Genomic DNA, 18138 nt, shown 5'->3' on the forward strand with positions numbered 1-18138 from the left:
GCTTATCAGAAAAATGCATCAACTAGATGAAAAAAGACCAGGTAAAGAGGGAAAATGAATGAGTTTAGTTTAATCTAAATTCAGCACATGCCTGTGCATGGGTGTGTACACATACACTCAAAGAGGTCCAGACTTCTCTGGGAGAAAAAGGTGAAAAAAATAAAAATGCAATAGAGAGAAACTGAGGTAAAAGAAAATTGCAAGACTGAAGTAATTTGCAAGAGAAGAAAAGGAATGATTCCAAACAGAAATGTAACCCTTCTTTTAGGATTATTTTAAACTAGTTTTGATTTTTTATAAACTTTTTGGAAATGTTTTCATTTTATTTGTTTCTAAAATTAACTGAAGTTTGTTAGCTGATAATTCAAAAATTCTTTTAGCTTAATTGTCATTGGGGATAAATTAATTTTGAGTATCTATTATGACAATTACATACAGCCACATTTTCAACTCTAATGCATTTTTAATAACCTTCATCAGCCAGTGATTTGAATTTTAAATTTCCCTCTATGAAGAAGTAAAAACTAGATAGTTTTGTGCTAATTTTCATAATAAATTGCTCTTTATTTACATTGCAAAGCCTCCCTTACTCCAAGTAACCCAAAGCCTTACATGAAACTTAGTAGTCATAAGACTTACTATATTTCATCTCCCATTATTAAGAGAAAACAAATTACAGAGACAAATCTGTTGGCCCTGCCTCATACACCATAACCTGCTGTTTGTACCTGTCTGCTTCTTTTTATAGCGACTGCAGAAGGGTCCATGCCTCTTCCCATTTCCACAGCAATATGGTAAACATTCCCCAGCAACACAGACACATAATCCACAGTAGCTTCCAGGGAAAATGTTGTCATTAGGAAAAAAAACAAACCTCACATAACATATTTTTTTACTAGTGTTATAAACTGCAGTCTAGATAATTAGGTCTTTAACTTTCATCATGAACTTTTATGATTTATGTAGTATACCTACTTTCTTCACTTGAACAGTAAAAATAGACGCACAAAATATTGGAAAAAACACAAATGCAGAGTCAAGTGCTGAAGGCTAGGAAAGGAAGACCTCAATATTGAGGTCTTAACTCTGACTGCTAGTTCCATAGGCCTAGTTTTCCTCTTGTTTATGGCAATTGCCCCACTGGGTCTGATTTATGGCCTTCCTACCCTGTAGCTTAGGACAAATAAATATTTTTTACATTTATTGGCACCTATTCTACACATATTATGATACACATTGTCATAAATATATGACTGCATTTGATTTTCCATAACTATTTTTTCACCACAGTCAGAATAAATGATGAATACCATTCTGCTAAGTGGAGGCATTATAAATTTGACTGTCATAAATTCATAAAGTTTTTTTGACTCAATGGCACAAGGGTCCTCTGTAACGGTCATCACACAAATATATTTCACACAGATGGTTTCACAAATATTAATTTCTTTTATACTTTCCGTGCTTCTAAGATGTGTGGATTATATTGGCAAGGAAGAAACAAGGAATTGCATGGTGAAAACAAAAGGAAGTGAAAAAAAATGTCCTTTAAACTTTTGATTTGAATTTAAGATATCCAGATTTCACTTTCCACTTGCATTAAAAAGGGGAGTTTGGTTAGTGCAAATCTCCACAGCAAGCCCAGCTGTTTTATATTCTAGGTCAATCCTTTCTCCTTGATTTCCCTGCCAAGGACCAATAAGGACCTGCTTCAGAGACCTCAATTCCAGTCTCTCCTCTCCTAAGTTTCTATCCCTCAGCTTCATTAGGGTCCCTACTACTGAAACCCTCTCTTCCAAACACATGCTCTTCTTATTTTGGAACTTGCCTCTCCTGGGCCACGTCTGAGAAGTGAGTATCTCCCAGCTGCTGGAACAAATGAGGTAGTGTTATTGGAGAGCAGTTTACTTGGGTGTAAAAACCTGAACAATCTCTCATTGCTTTCTGTTAATTTGCACCTGTCCTGCTGCACAGACTTTTTTATATAGTATAGGTATAGTTGAGCTGAAGTGACAGAGCATGTCCATGCTCTTTGCTTGCTTGTCCACACCCCTCTCATTGTTGGGATTGTTATCTCCGCACTATTCTCCCTGGCTTTGTGCAGTCAATTAAAATTGATTTATTAGTTTTAGCAATATATATTTTCTTCAAACTATCCCATTCCATTCTTCGATTCAGCATTTCTCATAGCAATTATTTGAGCAGCCAGCTTTCCATTGACCTTGGTGTTTCTCACAGCTATCCAAAGGATAAGGTGCTTCATAGATTGCCAGAACATTTATTCCTTTGTTTTTCTCCCATGCTCTAACATTTGGTCTAGTTCTTCTCTTAAGTTTTAATTCAACAATTTTCCTTTCCATGTGACCAAGTGCCAGAGGATATACATACAGAGAATGTCTCTCACCTCAAACACCTGTCCCTGCACGAGTCTATAAAAATGGTAGCCAGTTCTTAAAATGAATACCAGTCTTTAGCTGTGAATGAACTGGGGGAAACATATTCCATTCCTCAAGAGAGAAAATTATCTGAATTTCCATCATATTCAAAGCTTTACAGATATGAAACATTTTAGCTTTCAAAGTCAGAAATGCTTTCAAAAAATATGCACCAAATACAGGTTTGCAAGGCCTTGAACTTTGCCAAAACATGGCTAGATTTCCATGGAAAAGCAGAATGCACATAACTGTCAGTTGACACATAGATCATAATATCCTCTACTGTAAAGCAATAACACTATAGCAGTTCAAAGAAAAGTTCTCCTGAGACTGCTTTAAGAGACACCAGGAAGATTAAGTATATTTTTTCCACCACTGAAATATACTCAGGAGAGGGCAAGACCAGTTTGGCACAATACATGCAGCACATAGATATACCAAGAGCTATAGTAGCAACTTTAGTGACATAAACTTCATTGTTCACAGAAAAGTCTGTATTGGATAGAAACCCTGGAGGCCATCTGGTCCACCTTGAAAGCAGGCTCTTCAATTAGGTTACAAAGGGCCTTGCCAAGCCAGGTCTTCAAGATTTCCTGTGAGGAAACAGTGACCTCTCTGTTTAGACTGCTCTCATTAGACTGCTCTCATGTTTAGTTGTTCTAAACATCAGTTGGCTATTCTTTTTTCATTCCTTATATCAAGCTAATTTCCCCTGAAGCAACCTCTGCCCATAGTCTCTTGTCCTTCCCGTGAGGATCCTTAAGAACACCTCAGCCACCTTACCAAAATTGGAAGGCTGTGATTAGTTGCCACAGGCCTTCTTTCCTCACTAGTGCAAATCTAGTTCCTTCAGTCTTGCCTCAGGTCCTCCAACCTCCAAATTCCTCATTGACACTCTCTGGAGTTTTTTTCCTGTCTTGATTAGAGCAGTGAGGGGATCAGAATTAGACACAATATTTCAGGTGTGGCTCAGTATGTAGAAGTCTCCCAGCTGGGAGTCCTTATGCTACCGCCAATACTCCTCCTGGGGTTTTCCACAGGACATGGTTTGCCTTCATCGCTGCCAAACAGCTGGCTCAGCTCAGCTCAGCTCAGTGCCTAGTGGGATCCTCAGGGCCTTGGCAGGAGAGCTGCACTCCAGATGTTCAGTTCCCAGCCTCTTTTACTGCTTTGGTTATCAGACCACAGGTGCAGGAGTTCTTGTTTAGCTTTTTAGATGTCATGGAGCCTCCAGTCCTGGAGACATTCAATAAACAACTGGACTTGGCCAGGAGCAATGTGATCTGACTGATGCTGCTTTGAGCAGGGGATTGAACTAGATGGGCTCCAGAGGTCCTGAATTGTTTTGTGGTTCAATGACATCTTGGAATTTTTTTTCTCCTCCTGCTGAAATATTTAAACATGGCTCCCCTATGCAGTATTATTTTTTCTAAGAAGAAGTTTTGGTATTCAGCTTCTTTTAATACTGAATATAATGGGAACATACTCTTCTATTTAAACAGCTGATTTGTAATAGCAGAGTGCCCCTTCTGCTGCCAAACTGTACACACACACTCAATTACTACTATGAATTTACTATACTAAATAGTACATGGATCTTCATATAAGAACCACTGCTAACAGGTCTTGGTGTTGCTTTGTGTTACAAGTAAAGATTATCTTTAATTTTCATACTGTTATTTCCCTCCTTGATACTTAGATTCAGCCACTGATGCCACTTTTGAGGAATTCAACACCATGCATTGACACTGCTTCATTATTTAACCTATGAATTTACACTTCAAATTAATACATTGTGACCTAAAGGTTTAGATGGATGAATGGATACAGGAAGGGACTCATAGGATCACTTATGCATTTTAGGTCCATATTTGTAGGACTTGAAAGTCCTGTCAGCTCAACTTGTAGATTTCTTCATTACATTGGTAAGGAAAGAAGATGTTATTGCCTTGATGCAGTCTTTGTTGAAAAAGACTTTGTTTTATTAGTTTGTATGCTGCCCTTTGATGTGCTCAGGCTCTATTAACAGCTTTATTACCAGCACAGCTCCAATTATTCCTGCAATTTGCTTTCTGATACATGGAATGCTTGCTTTGAACAACCATGTTGTTCAAATACTTCTATACTTTATGAGGCATCTGATAATTACTGCAAATCTTTTTGTTTGGTGATAGAACTGTAGCTATTTTGCTAACAGTTATTCATTTAAATAGGGTTCATTTTAATTTCTGTGGCTGAGTAATAGCAGCCTATGGAAGCAATGTCCTTCATAACCTTCTCATACCAGACACATGATTTTGCTATAAGATATTTCTTGAAAGTGCTATAAACAAATATTTGAAGATAATTACATGTCAAAATGAGGAAGAATAAGGATATCATTTTCAGGAAGATTTAATTATCTCTGCTTTGGAAGACTTGGCAATATAGGGATGTATAACCACAGAAAGTACATTTGGGCACCTCTTTCAACCTCAAAGAGCAAATAATTAATAAATTCCTAATTATTTGCAGATAAAAACTTGAAATCTATTATTCCAAGCTAACATAGTCACACACACAAAGTCATTGGGTTCATCATCTGCATTGAGATCACAATTTTGAATTTTTTTGAAAGAAGTTCTGGGGGAAAAAAAAAATTACCACACTTAACAAGATGAGAAAAGGGAAAGGAAAAAGTATTCTAAATCTGGGATGGTTTTCAAAGCAAACAACATCTGTGAATGTGACCAGATCTTCATATGATATTCCTATTTAGCTTTCCTCAAATATGAATTTTCGAGTGAATTTAACCAGATAAGAAAATAAAGACTTATTGAGGAACCATAGATCAACAAACAAATAGTAGAAGAATGGTTAACAGAGCAGAATCAGGCAGGTTTTAATTTGAGATTTTGAAAAACAGACAGCATGACAATTATAACCAAGAAAAAAACACTGCAGAAAAGGAATTAAAATAATATGTAAATTTAGAGGCAAATCAAGTGTTTTAATATATCTTATTACAAAAAGCACAAGAATTAGCCCTAGCACTTAAATTTTAGTGGCTGTCCACCTTTTTTTTTAAGACCACCTTTGCAGCTGAGAAAAAAATGCAGTATCATGAGAAACAATAATAACATGCCAGATGATTAAAGTCCATAAGGAAACTTTCACAACTTCTGCTTTGTAGTGAACATGAGCAATATAAGAATCTGAAATACTCTGAAATATAGAATTCCTGGACTAAACTAGGATAAACAGTAGGCTATTTTACATTTCTTTAGCAATAAGAATCTTTATTTAGGTAACTTGGCAATGGCTACAGAATAACAAGGAAAACAACAAAGCAGAACAACCCAAAGGCAACTAAGTGGAAACAATGAGAGAGAAGTTCTTATGATTATAATTATGTTAATGCTACCATATTTATTTATTAATTAATATTATATTTATTTTATTTTTATTTTTCGTTTCAGGGATGTAATTACATTTGAGAATTGTGGGAGCTAGCACATATACAACTATGGCGAAATACAGCCATTTGCAATGTTACCAGGAATTCACTTATCCTGAACGAGCACCTTATGGTTTAAGGTCATCTCAGTCAGAGACTATGAACTGTGCTGTAGAAGGATAAATATCCTATTGTTCCTGCATACTGTGTGTTACTCCACAAAGAGAACCTGTCCCCTCGTTCCTCTTACCAAACAGGACTCTCTGGCTGTGCGTTTGTGCGCACACGTGCACAGGAGACCTTAATGCCAACCAGCTGCTGCAGCTGATACAAGAACTTGCCATAGATCACTGGGATTGCATTCCACAAGTTTCTTCAGGACAATCAAGCTATGAAATAAAATTGTAATTGCAATACCATTGTGTGGCCCTGGTCACAAATTTAATCCAGTAAACTACAGTTAGAAGGCTACTGCTGTTCTTTTTCTTGATTATTATCTATTTTTGCGGACACATATTATATAATGTGCTTAACACCATCTGTCCCATATACATTTTTGACTATCAGAAGTCATTACTAAAATGTTTTGCAGTTTATTTCCTTTTGCATTTGCAGATTTATATAAAGCACATCATAATCCAACATAATGACAGGAAAAACAGCATAAATCTAAAAATCTTATCCTACTTTAATCTTGCTAACTTAAAATTTAAGACTTTAGAGATAGTTGTTTACACAATCTTAACAGAAGAATCTCTCATATTGGGGGGATTATATCACTAAGTTTTGATCTCTATGCCAGATGTCAGGATATTTATTTATTTGAAGGGTAAACACACTAGCACTGACAGATTCAATCTAGTCTTGCTCCAAGACAGCTATATCTTGTCAGGGACAGACCCAACTTGCAACACCTTCACTTCACATGAAGGCTATTTAACTTATAAGTGAAGAGGAAGCATGCATGAATGGAACTGGACATTTTGCAAGGAATGGAAGAATCCTTATTTGTTGATTTCCATTTTGGTATTTATGAATGACCATCAGTAATTCAGCTATATCATCCTTAAGTGGCACTTGGGCTCTTGAGTAACTGTTCTCTGTGTAGCTGGGCCTGAAGTACCTATGATCAAGTTTACGACACAATAAAACACGTCTGCAGAACTTCCCCTTGCATACCACACCAGAGCATGTCACTTTTCTCCATAGTACACCCTAATGCAAAAGTGCTTATTTCTACTCTCTTTCTTGCATTTACTTCATACTCCGGGGTCTTCGGCAACATTTTTGATCCTGATGGGTCAGAATCTATTCTGGTTAGTTGCTCTTCAAGCTCTACTTTGTTCTTTTGAATTCTGCTTTAACAATTAATTGGCCAACAGTGTAATGTTTGTTTTTTCTAGTTCACTTGGATACAGTCCAGGCTTGGTCGTTTGATCTCTCATTTCTAGTAATCTTCATGTTGCTACTTAACCATGTTGACTTTCTGTAATGCTCCCAGAAGCCTCTCCTAATGGATTACAGGCACTGCTACTGCCTGATCAGTATGTCTCCAAAGCATGAAAAATTCATTTTTATATACCTTATATCTTCTATTATTTATTTATGGTCTCTTTTAAGCGGGTAAAGCTGTGGTGTCTTATTGGTCTTTTCTGACAGTGCAGAGGTGGCTACCAAGAACATACCCACCCCTGGCACGGATGCAGAGCTATTGCTATTTTATCCCCATTTTGGAGGGAGCAATGGGAGTCAACACAGCTGTGGTGCACAAGATCTGCAATGAATGTTCAAGGGAAAACAGAACAGCAGAGCTATAAAAACTTACCTGAGCAAGAGTGCAATGGTCTAAATTTACAGTAATGAGGAGTTTTAATTTGATACCAAAAACTGCAAGGAACAGATGAGGTCACGTTTTGGCTAATGAATGTAATATGCACTTTTGCTGTTAGGAGGCACTTGTCTAGGACTAATGCCATTACTGTTATTTATAGTAAGGAAATTACTAGTAAAAAAAACAACACCAAGGCAATGCACAACAGCAATTTACAGAATAGCAAATAAACCCATACATGGTCTGGATACTGGAGGGGAAGAGGGCAATATATTTTCTAAAGAGAACAGCTTTTTTACTCATTAATGACTATTTATTTAGCATATGTAAACCAGAAAATATCTATTTTGAATTATATTCATTTCGTGTTACCAGTTCTGAGTTTTTTCCTTTGTTTAGCCCCTTCTATAAATCATATTGCCCAGTACACAAGTTTATTACATAAGTACTGGAGATTTACAGTCATCTTGGTAAATTACTTTAAAGAGGAATTTCATTTGAGCTTCATTTCAAGCTCAAACATGGAAAAGTGGAAACCTTGATGAGTTACTTATATTGGGGTACTGTTTGTGATCATGAATATTGATTTGAACACAGATAAATCAAAGTTATCAATTTTTGGTATATATCCACTTGAGATGTAAAATTTTCTTCTATATCTCTGCATAAGTAAGCTAAAAAAATTGCACAATACAACCTAACTGTGCTACTCTTAGGCCTTCTCACAAGGTAACCTAGATGATCTGAAAGTCTGAAGGACATAAGTTGCCAGAAAAACAGTGCATTCTGAGTACCCCTCTACACCAACCTCTTCCAATACTTACAAAGAAACTTGTATAGGGAAAAGGGTCTCAGGATATATATAGTCATATATGAATATTAGCAAGTAATCAGAGCCATTTGTCTCTTTATGCATGTTGTCATTTCATAAGGAGTCAGGCTTGCAACTTATATTTTACTCTTTCTTTAAAAGTACCAAGTCTCAGATCTTCAATATTTAATATATTTATTACTTTTTTTCATTGATTCTCAGTGTTCAGAGTTAATTTGCAATTTTTCATATCATATACTCTCTTTATATTTTGTGAGTGAGAGAGAAAATGGAGAATTTCAAGACAGGGCTAACAGTGTGCACTGACTAGAGATAAATATGCATTTTGAACAACTGCAAAATATAATGAACCAATAAACAGCTCTAGAAAAGAAAGAAAGAAAATCAGGGTATTTTCATCCAACACCAGCAACCAAATAACTACATTTGATCCTATAACAGCCTTCACTATTTCCTCAATAGTCACGCTTGATGATTATTCACAACTCATGCACATCTACTTCACCACTATTTATCAGAATGGAGGAAGTTGAGAATAATCATTATGAAATAACAAAATATCCTTGGGAAAAAAGTCAAGCCAGATAATAAGATTCTGGGTTTCCATTTTGTGATAATATACCTTCAGAAATCATTTCATGGCTTTATTAGAAAAATGGATATAATCCAAGTGAACAGATACAATTCCTCTTTCTCTACAGCCAGAAACACATTATCCTTTTAAATAGGAAAGAGTATCCATTTTATTTTCCTCTTTTCTTCCTATCCTCACAGAGGTGAATAAGAGGGGGAAAAAACAGATGGCAAAGAGTAACACCCCTCCTTTCCATTTGCAAAGAGTGACTCTTCCATCAATACTACAACACGCAGCTGCATCAGTATCTATGTTACTTTCTTAGCTTCTCGAACAATTCCTGCATTTCATATTATTTTTCTACAATGATGATAGTTGACAAGTAACATATAAAGTCTTTCTGAGTCCTTTAACACATTAAGTATGCTACAGGCATAACAGACCCAAAAGAAAATTAAAAGAAAACAACACAAAAATTTCCTCAAGGCCTTGCAAGGGAACTGTGGCCACATCAGAAGCCCACGCTGGAGAAGGCTCCTGGCCTGTGTACACATGGAGAGAGAAGCTCATGCTGGAGGTGGTTTGCTGGCAGGACTTGAGTCCCCCCAGGGGACCCATGGTAGAGCAGCCTGGCTACTGGAACTTGACGGTCAATTTGTAGTTTTATGGTAAAAACATCACACCTGCCTTCAAGAGATCTATACATTCACACTTTTTCACTGCTTGCAGTGTGGCCCTTGGTAAGTCATCTTTGTGTTTCAACTTGACAGGTATGATATGACATTGATATGTGATAAACCAAACAGTGATTTGATAGAAGACAATAGTACAAGCACAGATCCCGCCCTCTTCCAGGATTAGGCAACATGAAGTCTACTGACAGCCTTGGGGAGGCTGATAACTGCAATATATGAGACAGAAAGAGGAACTCATGCTCAGATACCTTATTTCCCATCACAGAGTGTGAGTGACAGAGAAAGCAGGGAGTATCTCATTCAGTATGTCCTAACATTTTATTGCTAAAATCCCTTTTTGTTGACAGGGCTTCTAACTCTCAAGTTTTGGGAAAAACCTTGCACATTTGAAGAGTGTCACCATTACAACTGAGGCATTTAGCATTTTCAGAATTTGTTTAATACTTAGCTAACAATTACTGATTAAACACTTGAATAGGCAACTAATTTTACACATTTCCAAACTACGAATGTTCAAAAAAACATCGCTATGTTGCTTCACGTACAGTTTTGTGCTCATCTGGAATAAAACAGTGTGACAGATCACCTGCATCACTGAGACTTATGGATGTTTTACTCCACTTTTATTGCCAAGACTAGGTTTTCAACAAGGCTTTCACTGTATTGTTTGGAAGCAGACATAGCAAGAATACACACTTCTCAAGGAAGAGTGGTAAACAGGCAATGCTTCAGTTCACAAGAAAGGCATGACTTACCTTGTGAAAGTTCCTGAAATATGCTGCTTTCTCATCTGGAAATTTTTCTAGCCTCCTGGGTCCTTTACTGGAAGCCTTCTTGAAAACCAACCAGCAACGCCTAAAAATCTGTGAACAAAATCAACGGATTCTGTTAGATTTTCTTTAAAGGTGGACATTATTAAATGTATTCAGTTACAGAACCGACTTAGGAAGAAATTTTAAAATGACAGTGTTTTACTTTGAAAGTCTGGAAAATCCTGGGAGCATCAATTATTTCCACACAAGTATACCAATTTGTCAATTTATACATATTGATTTCCAATCCTTTGTAAACTTTTTGCTTCAATTTCTGCCATTACTGTCAAAATTGACAATGCTGAGATGCAAGTAAATCCATGAACTTTAAATATAAAAAGCATTGTAAGACTGTCATTAGAGAAAGTTCTTTCAGAAATCACTCCATGCATTTCTAGCTTTCACATTTGCCTGTCCTCTTTTTCTATGAGAGGATTAATACCATTGATAAATACTCTTTGCAGCTTTTAACAGAACAGAGTAATCACCTTTAGAATCATTGTGTACACAGAAAAGAAAACACAAGGCTGAAGAACTAATGTGACCATTTCTGGACAACAACATCTAGCTCTCTCAGTTCAATGACAAACTTTCTAAAGGAAAAAGTATGCAGATTAGTAAACTTTGGAAACATGTAGTGAAAAACAAAATCCTCACAAAATTTTTAACAAGAAACACACTAGATTTTGCTTAAAAAACATTTTCAAACAACAAGAGGACTTTATTAGACTATTTAGCAAGCATTCTGATCATATTGTCATAACCAGAATTTTAAAACAAGAATTGAATTATCAAATAATCATACATTTGCAGTTCAAAGAGAAGCTGATTAATGATAATCCTCTAGACTGTATTATGCAAGTAAGAGATTAGATATCAATCTACTTTTATAATCTATGACAGCAGTTTACTTCATTCTTCTCTCCAGTACTTATATAAGTGATACCATATATAATTTTATGTTATCAATTCAAGGATACATTGAAAAAAGTCACAAACTCAATATTAATGATTCCACTGGCCATATGTGCCTTAATTCAGTACAAATTCTACAAAATTTAATGACACAAGGGATTGTACATAGTACAAAGTAATATCAAATTTGGATAAGCCATAACTCCCATTACCAAAAAACAAAATAATTTAAAAAACCAAGGACATTAGAGTAGGCAGAGTTTTCCCCTCAGTCTGCTGTCTAAACTGAGTACAAGCAGAAAATCTAGTGTCATTACAATAATTAAGCTTAATTAACCACATTATGACATAATAGTACTGACACTATACTGTTGCCACTATCTAAGATGAATGTTATCAGTCAAAATATGTGGTTTTTTTTAAAGCCCTACCATTGGACTACAGTATCAATATGTTTAATTATGAAGACTTTTAGAAGAAAATATGGTATGTAATTAAATCCTCTGCAAATATACTTACAAAGCATACAACTTTTAGGCTTTTTATACTAAGGCTTTAAAGTGGCAACTGTACAACTGTACTTTCTGTCTCAGAAATTACTTCACCTATCCTGAGGGAAAACCAAGACAATATCATATTTCCTGAAAAAAAAAAAAAAAATAACATTACATTTTGGGACATCATAAACCATCTTTATTAGATAGCACTTTCTTCAAATCACATCTTGGCAGTGTTGCAACTTGACTTTACCAAAACTACAGCACTGCTTCCACAGTTGTTTCTTGATTAAACATATTAACTCTACACAATTTTGTAGTGTGAAAAGCTCCACACAGAAAGATATAGAATATTCACAGTATTTTGACCTTACTAAAAAACAACAGCACTGACTGTCTGAAAGGGACCTATTTATTCATTTAATAAAAGTGTCACTTTTAATAATATTCCTGGCTCTTCTGGGATCTCAGGTGTTTTCTTTTAGTCTATGTGTAGTTTCAGTTAATTTCTCTTCCTCTGAGGAAAGCCTTTTCCTACCATATTTTCAAATGTTTTCTCAGTTTCCTTATTTTCATTATGTGCCTTTAATGTCTTACAGTCATCAAAAAATTCTCTTTAGAAAAGCCAGACCAACCCAAGTCATCATCTGTGGTGGTAGGTTTTAGCATAGCCGTGGAATCTGCATTTTACAGATGACCTGAATTTTTGGCAGCTGGTGACAATGAAACTAATAATTTGTGTTTATTAACAGATGTTTTTCAAAGGCTGTTGGAGGGTTTTTTGTTTGTTTGTTTGTTTTTGGATTTTTAATTTTTTTTTCTCTATGTATAAATGGGGGAGTCATACTTTGTTGCAATAAGCATCAGTTAGATCCAGTACTTTAGAAACATCACAAAAAAAAAGGCAAACTAGATATCACAGTCATGGAGTCAGATCTCTCCCTGTGAGGATGAGAACATTTTCTAGATCAAAGGTCATCTAATGCATACTCCAAAGCACTTCCTTTAGTGACAAATGAGCAGGTTCAGACAAATGATGGCTTTGGTCTTTTTTTCACTGGATATCAATTTGGGACAGTATGAAAGTGAGTTTGAGGTTTTGCAGATAAGCTGATGAAATTCTAGAGGAAGGGTTTGACCTCCTTATTGCTGGGAACTACCATCAAATACCAGGGCTTGATGCTAGTTATCTTTAAGGATGCTCCTCATCAGACCTTCTCACACATTTCAGAACTGAGATGAATTCAAAGGCTTCAACACACAGACTGCAGGAATGAACAGCCTTTGCTTTTAAATAACGCTGAATAGCAAGAGGAGAGGAACATAAATTTGTCCTTTAGACTGTAACTGCTTCAATTTATTGGCATCTGTTTTTTCCAGGCCTTTAAGAAGAGGAGAGATCTGAAGAATGAAATGGCCCAAAGAGGACTCCTGGTCCTCTAGTACATATGCCAAGATACATCATTGCATTTGGTTTTTATTTTTAACAAGCTAATTTTAAAGATGATATAAACATATACAGTTCCATTGCATTTCAGCAGCATTTTACCTTATTATGCCAACAGACACTTTGTATCGTAGTGTTTGAAAAAGCATTAGCATATGAATTTACCTATAAATATGAATAAATAGGTGCAGATGTGAGCACACAGCAAACAAACATTTGCCTTTCATAAGGCACCTCATTGTTATACAGAAGCCTACTCAATTATTCACGAACTGAGATACTCTTTTATCCCTGGCCTACTTTAGGATGCCATTGGCTGTAATCAAAACTTCTGAAAGACTTCTAAAGTCCTCAGATAATTGGGGAAGCCATTGTGAGAGAAAGCAGCATCAGCCCTTTCAGAACTGAGAGAATTAGAACCACTCACTGTGTTGTCTTCATAATACTTAGTATTTCCTGTGAGACTGTTTTCCACATGTACTTAGCTGAAGACTTGCCAAATATTTGATCATTTAATCAGGGTTACATCCTTGGATGAGCACTCACTGTTCAACAAATATGATTTAAAAATTTTGTATCGGGGCAAACAACACAAAATCTACCTATCCCATGCCATTGCATTTCTTACTGGAGGAATTCAGGAAGATGGCATTAATTACACACTGGGTTTAGGTTTTCTTTTATTACTGTATCAATTAGAAGGACAAAAACTTGATCATTACAATCTTGAGAAGGAATCTATTGAAATTACCTTCACAGAACCTCTTTAAACAACACCCTTCATATCTCAGTTTTACAAGATGGGCAAAGCACAAAAAAAATATTCCTCTAGATTCTATTACCCAGGATGTTGTGCAATTATGTATCAGTAAGCCAGGGCAATAACTCGGCACACTTGTGGTCTGGTGAGGACTGATTAGGTTGCCCCTGTGATAGCATATAGGAATGATTTTGATTACAATGGACGAGCTAGCCTGGGAGGGAAGCCGCGTTCCTCAAGATGGATCCTGACCAGCCTCATCTTGCTACTGAGGGGATTTCCAGAACCTGGAACAATATAACCTTAGCACCCTACACAAATGATTTCTGAAATCTTTCCAGTCAGAAATTTGACTTCTAATGCTGATACATTCCTATTAATCTTCAGAGATCCTTTCTTTTATGTTTTGCTTGAAACACTGCAACAGATCAATTAATTATGAAATCTCTGCATAATCTTATTTTGATATTTTTTCTTCTGCTTAATATACTACACTGCTCAGCTCACATTTCCAGCATGATCATATTTTTTAATATTCTTGACTAATATATGCAAAAATTTGGCTTCTGAATGGGTCATTACTTTTCATGCTCACATCATACAATTCTGTTTTATTGTTGCCATGGCTGTTCATAACAAATCCATTAAAACAGATTGCAGGAAATCCACCAGCTAGATTTTCTTTTTCAGAAAAAAAATAATATTTTCCCCTTTTCTAAAATAATTTAAAATAATTGGTTTACAGTGGAAATCTTACATATGATTTTCCAGAGATTTCTAAGGCCTTTTCCTAGTCATTTACAATAAATGCTTTTGAGATTCACGTTTCTTTTTATCCACAGCTGTAGCAAATAAAGTTTTCCCAGTCATCATTAATATTTTGAGAAGGGATTTTTACCGACAAGTTTCTACACATTACTCCAGAAATTTCATGCTCAAACAACCCAACAGAAATCAGAAACAAAATAAAAATCCCCCATGCTTTTTTAAAAAATAAAGTTACAACACTATAAGCTTTTTTTTCCAAATCACTTTAGATGCTCTGAAATCTCCCTGCACCTATCCAAAAGACAGTACAAATGGCAGTTTTCTTGGGTATATTGGAAAACCATCTAATTTTCTGCCACTAGCTGTAGAAACATTTGTCTCTTGAGAGAGACAGCAATGAGTCAGCTCCTAATTACTAACAGAAACCACCACTGACCAGGACAGGCACTGAAGCATCACCGAGCTTTTTGCTAGCATAACCCATCACATTTTCTCCCAGGAAGACAATGACATGATAATATTCAGCTCTGCATTTACATCTCATTATCTGCAGGAAAGGCTGGTTGATTTCTCATCCCTGACTTGCCATGTACGTTGCTCCCCTGTTTAACAAGACAACATCTGGAGTGTACGCATTAAAAACACTAAAATATGAATGTATTCAAGTCTACCTCACTAGTTATCTCCATTAAAAATGGATATTTCTATGGGGTACGTGAGAGAAATGCATTTTGTTGTGAGATTAAAAAATGTAGTCACAACTTAAAAATATAGCATTCATAGTGATAAAAATAGTTGTCACAGTAAAGTCATATGTAACCATTGTTTTGACACACCCCATTTTTTGATTCTGTGCATAATTTGGCTATGGGAGAAGAGACAAGAGGTGAGACCTTACTGTTTTAGCGAAACTACACTTGTCACACATTCAAGTAAAACTCAGGAGAATCTGAAACACAGTAATTATCTTTAAAAAGGCCCAGGAGGAAAATGGGGATCCATGCCTCAGCCTAAAGAGTAAGTTACAGGATCTAAGCTACTGCTGAGTCAATGCAACAGAAAAAAATAAACCCAAACTATAAACCAAAAGACCTTATGATTCAATCCACTTACTTGAGCCACCAACACTTGAGCAGTTCTGATTTTGTTGTCTACCTTTTTGACAACTGAAATGAAATACAGTTCCCACTGCACTAATTGGGTGCATTTTGGATGGTAAATTTTGATTCATATGAACAAGCAAGAGAGGCAGAGCACTGCTGCACAGCACTGAGCTCCCAAATTAGCACAGAGGGTGCAGAGTGGCAGGGAATTGAAGCCACCTCCTGCTTCTTTACCACACTGCTGGGAACTCACCTATCTCCCAGCAGCAGGGCAGAGATGCTGCACAGCCATCTGATATCCAGCACCCAAAAAGGAGAGGCAAAATGAATCCAAAGCCCTGTTCAGAAGCAAGAGCTTACCTGATCCTGATGTGGGGCTGAGACTTGACCACGAGATACAATAAGCCTGGGTAATTTCAAGTTGGTTTTTTTTTTTTTTAACTGAGTCTAATTCTCCACCTGCTCTTGCCTATTTCAACGTATTTTCTTCAAATGTTACCAAACTAACTACCACAAAGCAGCCACAGTAAAAGCAAAGCTGTTTAAGCTGTAAAGTCACGGTTAAAGAAATTGCACAAATATATACCAAAGAAAAAAAATTACTAGTAGTGTCTCTAATGAGAGATATTGTTTGAAGGTATGCTATGAATGCTATCCAGCAGAGAAACACTCCTCATCTATGATAACCTTGTATGTACCCTTGAGCTTCATTTCATCATCCAAATTAGGGAGCAAGGTTAAACTTCTAGTTTACAGAGCTTGGAGCATGACCTTCTGCAACAATACAATTAGGTGTTAGATCATTTTAGTATCACAGTTCAAATCCTAAAATTTCTGATAGCATTTTTTTATTACTAATATTTTGCACACTGCAAATCTGCTGGCATTTAAAGTTAGGAATTGAAGAAATAAAGAAACATCTGCTACAAACTGTTTGATCTAAGATTAGATCAATCCTTGTGGGCTTGATTGCAGTCTGACAATTAGGATGGTTAGAGAGAGATGATTAGGGACAATTCACCCAGTTATAGTATACACACGTCATCTTTTTGCTGCCATAACATGCCATTATAGATTCATATAGATGCTTATAATATACTATAATTTATGGTGTTATAGTCACAGGCTATACATGTAATCCATAAAAGGATTTATTTTATTATTAGGGATTTATGTGAAATCAAAGTGCACCATAGCAATTTTCCAACTATTCCTCTACTAGCTAAACTACTCTGTGTATCATACAAACACTTTAGTTATGGAATCTAAAAGCTTTTTATTTTTATGCGTTTACAAGAGAGCAGAGGATATATATCTGAACAGATCTGCACCTTATACGCCTGTGAAAAGCACTATACAACTTCATCAGTCCCTAAGCATCCATAGTTTCAAACCTCACCACTGTTGCTTTGTTTTGAAGTACCATCAGGGCAATTCAAGGGCAGGGCAGCCTACACAAACAGCACACTCTGACTCCACAGCAGTCTGCAGGCCAGCAGAATTTATAACTTACATCTGAATTGATTTTATGGTTATTTAAAAAAAATCAGTTCCAGTGGCCATTTCTTTTGGCTTTCTGCATCTCTGACTCAGTTTAGGCAAGGCTAACTGCAGTGATTGCTTCGGAAGAAAACTAATACTGCTCACTTCATGTCTGGCCTCTGAGCTGATGACAAAAAAACACCCTCGAAAACAGAAGAAAAATTTGGTTTCAACAGTTGTAGCACACATCCAGCAGAAAAACCCCATAGCTTGCAATATTTTTTAAAGAAATTATTATGCTCAAGAAATCTCAAGCATTTCACTGAGCTTAAGCTGAATGTGCAGCACCTACCTAAGAATAACTGTGTACCCATGTATGTTGAAATCTCCTCCTACATGTTCTTTCCTCAATGTAATCAGAAAAAAATACCAGCAGGGAAAGTTATGGTTTTGCAATATTTTAATATTAAATTTGAGTAAGTTCTCAAACTGAACTGGAGTAGCTATCTTACTTAACTCATCTGAAGGAGTTTTTTAGTTTAAATCCCACA

At 36.1% G+C, this 18138-nt stretch overlaps 1 protein-coding gene and 1 long non-coding RNA gene across 2 annotated transcripts in view; one reads left to right on the plus strand and one right to left on the minus strand.

The window, feature by feature from the left end:
• DOK6 (docking protein 6) overlaps positions 1 to 18138 on the minus strand; it is a 249295-nt gene that overhangs the window by 144941 nt on the left and 86216 nt on the right. The window contains exon 2 of the mRNA XM_015619506.3: positions 10559 to 10666. Within this exon, the coding sequence (XP_015474992.1) occupies positions 10559 to 10666 (108 nt within the window). The remainder of the gene's footprint in view (positions 1 to 10558; positions 10667 to 18138) is intronic.
• On the plus strand, positions 1688 to 6342 carry LOC117243930. The gene is made up of 2 exons (XR_004496042.1): positions 1688 to 1851; positions 5894 to 6342. It is a non-coding gene; the product is annotated as an uncharacterized LOC117243930 (long non-coding RNA).

The sequence above is a fragment of the Parus major genome, chromosome 2 (assembly GCF_001522545.3).
Source record: "Parus major isolate Abel chromosome 2, Parus_major1.1, whole genome shotgun sequence".
NCBI classification, from domain to species: domain Eukaryota; kingdom Metazoa; phylum Chordata; class Aves; order Passeriformes; family Paridae; genus Parus; species Parus major.